The 11,374-nt window shown below is 34.7% G+C and overlaps 1 protein-coding gene across 3 annotated transcripts in view; it reads right to left on the bottom strand.

Annotated features, from left to right (window-relative positions):
• The window catches only part of LOC145695205 (N-acetylated-alpha-linked acidic dipeptidase 2-like), a 148,516-nt gene that overhangs the window by 38,033 nt on the left and 99,109 nt on the right, over positions 1 to 11,374 (bottom strand). For all 3 annotated transcript variants that reach the window (XM_081772192.1, XM_081772190.1, XM_081772191.1), the window contains exons 13-14: positions 7,145 to 7,235; positions 1,784 to 1,916 (exon numbers count right to left, since the gene is read on the bottom strand). In XM_081772192.1, the coding sequence (XP_081628318.1) occupies positions 1,784 to 1,916; positions 7,145 to 7,235 (224 nt within the window). The remainder of the gene's footprint in view (positions 1 to 1,783; positions 1,917 to 7,144; positions 7,236 to 11,374) is intronic.

Raw genomic sequence — 11,374 nt, 5'->3', positions numbered from 1 at the left:
AATTAATACTCACACGTATGTTATAATACAAATTTGTTAAATTGAAACCATATGTTTCTATGTAAATGAATTAATCATGTTTCATAAATTGGAAGTTGCTAAAAAATGTATGTATAATATATGTCTAAATGAAACACTCGTATGTTTGTAAAAACATAGGTTCTATCATTAAATATATCGGAGTATGCAAACGCCTTTAACACACCACCCTGTAATGTCTCTGTGTAAAAGGAAAGATGTTACCCAAAATCATTAATGACTAGAAAATATCATTATGTGTCAATTAAACGATTAATTTAATTCAATTAAAAGAATAGATGGAGTCTCCATGATTTTATTCTTAGTTACAACACTGATATATGGAATAAGAGAAACAAACGTTTTACGTTTCAGAGTATATTTACATAAAAATCTATTACAAAAAAAATAGCTAATTGAAAAAAACAACGTTCAAAATCCAGTGAAAGCAAAGATCTTCCATAAGAATCCTTGCTAATTACAATAATAACAATAATTTTATTATAATAAAAAAAAATATAGTATTAGGAAGACGACCGATGAAAAGCAAGAAACATATTAGCCATACAAATATATAAACACTTTAAAGAAGAAAAAAAGAGAAAAGAAAAATGTTCAGTTTCATGTTACAGCTTTAACTACACTGCTAAATAATAACAATAACAACAGTGGTAGTAGTAATAGTAATAAACTTTCTTTCTTAGCCTTATTAAGGCTATTAGAGCTAAACTAGTACTGACTTCTTGTGTTGGAGATAATAAATAATTTGGTAACAATAATAAAACTTAATTTTGGCAGAGTTTATATGAGAAATATTTCTCAGACAAGTATTGTCAACTTGGGATTTTTCTTTCCAAGGATTTGTAGGTGAAAGCAAATGAATCAACGGAACACTCATAGCAAAACTGTTTTTAGGGGGAATTCCAGAGGAAATATTCGAAACTATTTCTATATCAATTCCCTGCTCACCCTGGAGATTGTGTGCTCTCATTACCTAGGAGTACATACTCCATTCATTCTTACCGTGTGCGTAGGTTTCCTCGGGGATCTCCCGTTTCCTCCCACTTTCTTCATTCCACCATTTCCTTCATTACCCATCATCACCGTCTCCTTTAGCCTAACCGGCATAATCGTGGGACGTAAAACTCAAATATTTCATTTCATTTTTTCCATTCATTCTTACATGTTAGTTTCATCTTTATACCCTCAACAAAATTTACATTGTCTTATACCTTAGTACGTACGAAATAATATACAACATTAAAATACCATTTTAAACATAAGAGGGTTTTAATGAAATTTGACACTTTCTTTTTAAAAAATTTTCTAAGTTGGCATCATTAGTGGGGGTTTATGAAACAATCGAATTATCATTGGAACTGTAATCATGCGTACTCTAAAAATAATCGACTGGATTTTATGGTATTATCGCCAGTTCTTGTTTATTACGCACAAAACACTTGAACTATGGGGAAATGTGATCTTATTTAAAACTGTTATTCAGAGGAACATAAGCTTCTCATGTAAACGTATACATTTTCCCAGGAATAGCATAACATTTTACGGTGATAGCCTGTCGTGTCGTTTCATAATATATTAACAACAAAAATTCGAATCTTTTATAAAAAGAATACATTCAAAGTTTAAAAAGAATCGTGTTAGTAGAAACAAATGTAAAGTTGCAAAATGAGATGAAATTGTACAATAAGAAGAGCCAAGTTAAATGAAACTATGTAAAAATACAGTGAATGTAAGTAAAATTTACCTGCAATCTCATAGGTGAACAATAAACCAGCTCTGCTACATCCTTCCATGATATAAAAGCCCGGGTCTGTAATATTCTGCATATAGTAGAACGTTTCGTATGCTGTGTGATATGCAGGGTATTGACCCTTATACTATAAAAAATATTTAGTTTTTAAAAAATTAGTAATTATTCTGCTAACATGCAACATTGCAAACACAGATCTATCTGTGTTAGAAAAACCAACAATACGTATAAAATAACATTAATTAAGGCATTAATTAAATATATTTTTTATCATAATATACGAATAAGGTCTTGGAGATTATTCCTGTTTCCTGAGTCCAGATCAAGAGAAACAATAAAGTTCTAGTAATCTTCTGAGTATGATTTATCCTGAAAAGTACTTTCTATATTGGGAATATGCTTTAGAAGGTAACAAAAACGAAGGATTTTTATTATGACGACAGATATGGTAAGATTATAATAAGTGTTATGTAGTGACAACGGCTTCATATTACGCATTTTATTTAAGAGTATAATATATACAGCGCCGTAATTTCTGGAGGGGGCAAACATTAATACGCGTATTTAGGCCCCCTAAAAAAGTTGTTCCTCTAATTCTTGGCCCCCTCTTTCCATCTTTCTCTTAATTTTTATGGGCCTCCCAGCGCCTCTGAGCCCTCCCGCACGTCAAGGTCTGCGGGGCCGTTAGTTACGCCCAGTGCCCGTTCCATACATGACAAATTAATTAAGAGGACAATATTGACAAATCTCAAAACCATACCAATAAATATTATTTCTAGGGCGTCTAATAGTAAATATTTTTTACTGAAATGGGCCAACGACTCATTTTTGTTTCATTTACCTTTTGTGTGCTGTTTTCTTTATGTAATGTAGTGAACCTGTTTGATGCTTCACTTATAATTTCATGTTTGTATCGTATATGGAAGAAGACAATTTTGTCTTAAAGTGGGCCCCCTCGAACGGTGGGGAGTTTTCCTGCGGGAACAGTTGCCCCCTGCCCCCCCACAAGTTACGGCCATGAATATACATATGAATGCTGTAACATGGAGGTTGAATATTGTATAAATTTGTTTCGTGCAAATGTCTTCTACGATTATTTTAGTATATATGACAAACGAAATTACTACGTGTGGTAGACCCTACGTAATCATTGATTTAAACCTAACACACATTCAGAGGTAATCGATTATGTAGAAAAAAAATTAAGCTAATCTGGAGGAAATATCATTCCCTTATATTCAAAGAATGTTTAATCTTATTTCAAAAATACGCCAAAAATAATTTATTTAGGGATTAGATACAAAAAAAAAAAAAATGATGGCAACAACCTTATCTAAATTGTTAAAAACCAAATAAAGAAAATCGTGTTTATAGAATTAATGTAATTGATAAATTATAGAATGAATGATCACTGAATGCTAAACAGACAGCTTTCTTTCGTGAAGAAAAGAATGGGATACCAGGTTTCCTATCACGTTGCTGGGGCCGTTTGGATAGAGGAGGATGCACACATCAAATATTGAGAAATATTTTACTTCTATGAATACGCTCCTCTTTCCTTAGTATATTGAATTTTGTATCATTTTTCTTTCAATTTATTTATCAAAATACTAAATAAATAAAAACTAAAATACACAGTATACTATATTAAACACTTTTACTTTATAACTTCTTTGAGCTTTCAAAACTTTAATATTCATTCTTTTCAAAAAGCGTCTTATTGTTGAGTCAACAAATATAACAACAAATATCATATTAGGACAATTTTACAGATAACAATATGAGAGAGAGAGAGAGGGAGGGAGAGAGAGAGTAATAGTATTGACATTCTCCACGGACTTCCTTCGAACTCGAGAGAAATTCTGTACACAAAAAGATACAAAAGAACAATGGATGTTGTATACGAGGTGTACTAGGAAAGTAATTAGACTGGTAACACTGTCCACAAATCGACAACGTTGTTGCCTTCACATGGCAGTTAAGTTAATTCTTGCCGCTGATTCAGCACTAGTTGTGAACTTGCTTCACTTGCTACAGAATTGTTGCGACCGTCTACAGTGTATTGTGTACCAAATTTATGTTCATTCGTCTTTTGACAGTCGAAGGATCGTCCACAAGGAATTTGTACCAGCAAGATATTGCGAATCAAGCTATTTTGTTTTTATCGAAAGGTCATTAAAAGACTCAGGAAAAGGGTGGCACATGTACGACCAGGCAGACATTACGCGCACTTGGAAGCTGCACCACGACAACGCACAATATCACACAGCAGTTTCCATCAATAAATTCGTGGGAAAAAAGTATTCCTAAGGTTTTTTTGCTCCTCTGTTCAACTTATCTCAGTCCTTGTGACTAATTTTCTTATTCCCCTTGATCAAAAACCCATTTAAAATGGGTTCCATTTTGGTACTTTGGATAATATACAAAAGAGCGTTCCCAACAAGCTGAAAAGCATTCCAGCAGAAGGCTTCCAGTACTGCTATGAACAATGGACACCTGCTTAAGGGAACTAGTCTGAAGCTGGTAATCTTGATTTGTAAAAATAATAACATTCATCGTTAACAGAAAAATCGTGTAATTACTATTCTAATACAGCTCGTAATTTTCACTCTGTAACATCTTAATTGCTATAGAGGACGGATCTTAGTTACTATACCATCAAACGTTATAACCCAGAAGGGTTTAGAAGGATGGAAAGGGATTGTTACGAAGTGCGCTTTGGTGATGCATTAATGAATAAACATTAGCGTCACTTCAGATTTTGGTTGGGGCAGAGGGGCAAAGTTCTCCAAAGACAACAGTTTCACTCTTTAAATTAATATATTGATATACAGTTGATTAAAATATATCTATATCTCAAACTGAAGGGGAAGGAAATTGCCACCCTCTGCCCTTCTCAAATGACGTTACTGTGAACAGTAAAGAACTTTTAAAATTCTTGGGTATTTTAAATTACGTGTTAGGTACTAAAGAGTTGCATTGTACGTACAAATTTTAGTATTATTTATTTGGACTCGACACGGACGTGAACGCATAACATCGAAGACGTTTAAAAACGCCCATGTTCATTAGAGGGACTCCAATCCTTGATGCGTTCGGCTCACAATGATCAGTCTAACGTCTCAGACTGTTCAACTCGTGACCATGAAGAACGACTTCGCGTATTTTAAAAATGTAAAAATACACTACAAATACTATTCAACAAACCCATTCACTGTTTTGAAGTCAAAACTTTTCAAAAGATCGACAACGCTTTCCTATATTTATATATGTTTGTAAACAAATACCTTTCTATTTTTATTGATTTATTTAGTGTCACGGGTGGCCTGACACAGGTCACAATCACAACCTGATCCTTTAGTTTTGACGTGAGTTGTTCTGAAGGAAACGTCTTTAGTCCAATCGTGTCCGGGTTCAGAGCATTGTCAACGTGTTACAATCATAGCATGTAGGGAAGATTGAGTCATGTTATAAATTACACTATGACAGAAAAGCTAGCAGAAACATACTGAAAGATAGTACATAGTAATTGCCTTTCCAATTATTTTTAAACGCCATGGAAACACTCCGTAAACTGTGACGTTTCCACATATTAAATAACAAGGATCGGTCACTCCCATTATTTTTCTCTGTCTACTGTGAATGATTATTGGAATAACACATAACTTTAACTTTTCGAGACAAACGAATACTGGCTTATTTTTGAGCCATGAATAACATATTGATCCAAATGAAGAAAATCGTTAGAGCCATTTTTGGAGAGGACTGTACCAATAAAATTCACTCTGATTTCCCTGAATATATTACTCGAAACATACGAAAGAAATTAAAAGAATCTTTGAGGAATCCTTCACAAATCTTACGTCTTCTAAAATTTGATTCCAATTTTTCGAACGGGTTGTGCGCTACGCCTTCGCATACAGATAGGAAGACTAAAATGATTAGAAGTAGAGTTCATGAAACATGTAAATCAACAAAATTTTAATTCGATTCGTACTTCCATCCTTCAAGATTACGAAATTTTCTTCTCTTCTTATATATATATATATATATATATATATATATATATATATATATATATATATATATATATATATATATATAAAAGAGAACGTACAAATCCTTTGTTCCCTCATCACGCTAATACGGCTGAACCAATTTCTTTCATTTTTGGGGGGTTATTAGGATTTGGACCCTAGATGGTTTTTATCATATCACTTTAATTTTTAATTACCAGTGTCTTGAGATAATTGACCATTCAAGTGTCCATAACGTACAAATCCTTTGTTAGTTCATCATAGGTAAAAATAAACGTATTTATATGCAACCCGCATGACCGTGTCACTCGGCGGGTTAACATAAATGACAGGCGCTATAATGTTAACATTTACTGCAATCACTTGAAAGCGAAAAAGTAAAAATTATCTAAGTAACAAAGTTTATTGCGTTCCGGGGTGACCGCAGCGAAGCGGGGCGGGTTAACATAAATGACAGGCGATATAATGTTAACATTTACTGCAATCTTCTATGGTTTTTATCATATCACTTGAAAGCGAAAAAGTAAAAATTATCTAAGTAACAAAGTTTATTGCGTTCCGGGGTGACCGCAGCGAAGCGGGGTGAACGCTGCTAGTCTTATATATAAAAGAGAACGCACAAATCCTTTGTTACCTCATCACGCTAATACGGCTGAACCAATTTCTTTTATTTTTGGGGGGTTATTAGGATTTGGACCCTAGATGGTTTTTATCATATCACTTTAATTTTTAATTACCAGTGTCTTGAGATAATTGACCATTCAAGTGTCCATAACGTACAAATCCTTTGTTAGTTCATCATAGGTAAAAATAAACGTATTTATATGCAACCCGCATGACCGTGTCACTCGGCGGGTTAACATAAATGACAGGCGATATAATGTTAACATTTACTGCAATCTACTATGGTTTTTATCATATCACTTGAAAGCGAAAAAGTAAAAATTATCTAAGTAACAAAGTTTATTGCGTTCCGGGGTGACCGCAGCGAAGCGGGGCGGGTTAACATAAATGACAGGCGATATAATGTTAACATTTACTGCAATCTTCTATGGTTTTTATCATATCACTTGAAAGCGAAAAAGTAAAAATTATCTAAGTAACAAAGTTTATTGCGTTCCGGGGTGACCGCAGCGAAGCGGGGTGAACGCTGCTAGTATATATATATATATATATATATATATATATATATATATATATATATATATATATATATATATATATCCGTTTATTTGAGTAAATACTTAATTTTAAAATGTACTTGATTACATTTGAAACTGTAACTAACCTGAAAATATCTCTACAGCATTATGCTTACCTGATCATGGGTGAATTGCACGAATATTCCTGGAACTCCAGCATGAAACATAAATGGAGCATGATCACTTCCAGATGCAGCAATTGTAATACTGTTAATAGAAAACATATTTTGTATTACTTTGCATCATGTAAGTAGAAAGAAAATATTCATACGTAGCATACGAATTGGTGTCAACATATTTAATTTTATTCAGCCGTATTCAGAGATGTTTTTACGTATGATTAGAGTCGTACTGAGAGTTTGGTTAACGCGTTTGACCTCCGTAGTTAGAAACTAAGGGCCTTATGCAGACTCGTTTTCACGTATGATTAACGTCATACTAAAGGCCTGACTACAGCAGACAACATATGTTAGTCTAACTCTTTAGTATGGCTCTAATCACGCATAAGAACGACTCTGCATATGGTCTTAATTGTTTACGCTATTCACGATGTGTATCGGAAAAGGCCAGTCACTAGTTTTCCACAGGATTTGCTTTTGCTAATGTGTTTGGATAACCTTATAGAAAAGTCAAGGACTATTTCGATTTCTAGGCTAAATCGTGAATAACATAATAAATGTTTCTAAATGTGGAAGTTAGCATCATGCGTTAGTCGAGCTCTTAGTACGACGCTAATCACATGTGAAAACGTCTCTGAATACGGCTTATTAAGACATCGGTTTTCTACAAAATACGCATATTATATTATATCGCACAGTGTAAAAATAGCGAGAACGAAGATAATACCTTGAAATAAAGAATAAATTAAAAAAAAAACAGATACTATGTCTAATGAAGGCAAAGATACTTTGCCGAAACTGTAACAATATTATTTATTAAACAGTATATGCTTTGGTCAGAAATCGTTTTTTTTTTTTTCCTACTTTATAAGAAAAAGCAGCCCAATAAACATGTAGATCATAAGGTAGAAGATTCATCCTTCGGAGGTCACTAGCCGTCGAAAACAGTGGAAAATTATTTTAAATCAACATAAGAAATCTATATAGTTTAACACAAGTGGTCAAAGGAATTACTTCGAAAATAGTATGACCTATACGTATTAAAATTGTCTATATTTCAGAATCCTATGAAACCGGCCCAAAAATCTAACAAAAGAAGTCAGGATTTGAACAGACGTTGCAGTAGTGGCAGCTTTTGAGAGAAGTCAATATCGGTGAGAATTGGAATCTGATCGCTGTGGGTTGGGAGTGGAGGACTCGCCTAGTGTACTAATAAATAATTCATTTGTACAAGAATTGGGTAGCTTTTCTTCCCTTGCCTTTGGTGGTAGAATTTTGATTATTACCTACGTAACCTCCTTCACACACAAGTTGGAAAAGAATTTTTCGAGAATCTAGACAGGACGAGACTTCCATAAAAGTTAAGATACGAGACGAGAGAATCTTATTTCTGTCTCGTGAGCAACAGTAGGCACTTCTGTCAAATTAATTACAATATAAAGGTACGCTCTTTGGTTTCCCCAACTACGTATTGCAACAAGAATAGAACGAAAATTAACCCATTCACTCCTACTCATCAACAGTCAATCGAACCTGTTTGGTTGGTAGGTAGACCCTTTTACGGTTACACTATCGCGGCTCTTATCAAACTCGAGCCAAACCATAAACCAAAATCGAAACACCATACACTGCCTGTTCTTACATTAATGTAGTCTTCTTTGCCATTATGTTCATTATACAAAAATATATTTAAATTGAGCGATTCAATTCGTTTATTGAATAGATCGTAAGCGAACTTCTATCATTCCACATGGCATACTTATATTTGTAGTTCTATCCGTTTTGTGATAATAAAATAGTAATAGTAATAACAATAAAATGATTTTAATCAAACTTGATGTGTTCTTTTTTCTGATACTTTTTAAATAGCTTTCGGTTGAAATCGGTCTAACTAACGGTTAACAGTGATGGCACTGGTAACGAATCACCGAGTCATTTAGGTCACTTTTGGTGCGGACCCAGCCACCTACAGGTACCCAGATATAGACTACTAGATGAACCGGAAGAAACAGGAATACCAACTTTACAGCATTACTACCTAGGTACAGAATTTTATAGTTGCTTAATGTTGTCCCCCATTCGAATTCGAATATTCACGCATTTGATCCTTGGTAATGACACTTTTAAATCAAAGTACCTTGTCTTAAATATTTCAAATACAAATTTCGTGTTTATTCCATACTGAATATAATGCAATGGCTTTGAAACAGACTATTCAAGAAATTTTAACAAAGCATTGTTTCGGTTTAGTGGTACCGAAAAAAATATTTAATTTTTTTTACCTGGGATTTTCACGTGCTTATATTCTGATAGACCTTGTGGTTAGTTTTTAAAGCAACGTTATGACGCATACACACAGAGAGAAAAGTTAAGAAGCGAGATTGACGAAATAATCACATTTGTTAGAAATGCATTAGCAGCCTCATACACACTCTCCATGTGTCATGTGTATGACCACGTATCGTCGTGGGTCACAGCGAGTTTGTTCGTGTCGTTCCGAGGTCACTACACTTGACAGGTTTTTAGTGGATCATGTATTTGACTACTTAGGGTCACGATCATGAACTTCGTGACCTGCATTATCACTGACGGTAAAGGGATATATTCAACCCAAGCTTTGGTGTTTACGCTACAATAATCTATTATGCTGCCAAATTGTCTTGAGCCGTGGCAAAAATGCGAACTAAAGCTCACACCCCGGCACACCCACGCGTTGAGCCAATAAGGGTTCAGCAGCTGCTAGGCGAGGGAGCCTTAGCGAAAGAGAGTGGAATTCCTTCAGCCGATAGCAGCGCCTGAAACGGAAGACTAAGTGTCAAGTCAATGTGGTATATTTATAGCATCACGTGTGGGGGACGCGTGGCTCAGTGGTAGAACGTTCACCTATGGTGCTTGCGGTCCCGGGTTCGATCCCAGCCCCCGTCAAGTGAACTTTGTGGTGGACAAACAGAGTGTGCGTGGGTTTTCTCGGGGCTCTCCCGTTTCCTCCCACTTTCTTCATTCCACCATTTCATTCATTACTCATCATCACCGTCTTTTTTAGCCTAACTCTCATAACTGTGGAACGTAAAACTCAAAGATTTTATTTCATTTTCTAGCATCACGTGACAACAAGACTATTTTAACGGATCAGTTTTAATTAAACACGGCGCGTATTTTCTTTGAGAACTTTCTAATCTTCCCTCTTGCTTGGTTCAAATCCATCAATAATAAATGTTCAAAGATAAATTTTTTTAACAGATCTACAATTTCTGAAAGACAGTTTGCGTTTTCTTTCAACCTACAGCCACCAGACCGCAAACTCAGCGGAAAACTAGAAACTTGGCGACAGTAGCGCCTCTAACATACGACGATGGAACTAACCAGTCGATCTGACGTCACCTTTCTTAGAAAATTTCGAAAGTAACCTAAGGCTAGAGTATTTTTCTTCTTATTATTTTTCTTCTATTTTGTTATGCAATCGTAATATTGGATAGTAGTATTTAAATTATTTTTAAGGATAAACGGTTTAATTTCACTGCTATATATGATAACTGGATGGAATAATCGATTATATGTCACATTAAATATACGTGATACAGGATGAAATCAGTTATTTCCTCCATTTACATGTAAATCTATCAGTGGTGTTCTGTAGTGTAAACACTGCTTTCAAAGTGAACTCTTTTAAAAGAAAGCTGGAATGGAACGTCCAGTCCAGAGACAGTACAATAAAAAGTGAACATTTGCTTGTTTGATCTTTCTGCACTACATCTAACACTGAGATGCGAAGCAGACGATAACAATCCGCCGATTACTATGAAAACCCATAACGTCACGTTTGAAGACCGATGGCAGCGCCATCCATACACGACGACACTGTTCGCGCCCACCACCGTGAGCGTTGATTGGTTCTTTCGCTGTGCAGACGATCCAAACTAATTTCAATAGCGCATATAGGAAGTTGCTCGTCTGTATGTACTCTAGTCTGTGCCTACAGCTAGCTATCTTATTGCATGAAGTTGATAATAAGGCCAGACCATTTTGCTTTAAAATTACAGATCATTCTTTACTATAACATGTACTATTTTGGCCTTTCTAATAAATCTTATTAGTTGGATTTGAAATCACTCAGAGGCAATAAGCTGTACACATCTCATCTATGCTATAAACAAATTAAAAAAGAGCGATATATTTCCTTAAAAAAAAAAGAAACTGCCCATTTTTATGAAACATGAATTATATCTT

This window comes from Thermobia domestica, chromosome 9 (genome assembly GCF_964235325.1).
Source record: "Thermobia domestica chromosome 9, izTheDome1.hap1.1, whole genome shotgun sequence".
NCBI classification, from domain to species: domain Eukaryota; kingdom Metazoa; phylum Arthropoda; class Insecta; order Zygentoma; family Lepismatidae; genus Thermobia; species Thermobia domestica.
Note: the sequence above shows the minus strand (reverse complement) of the source record. Positions and strands in the feature narration are given on the sequence as shown.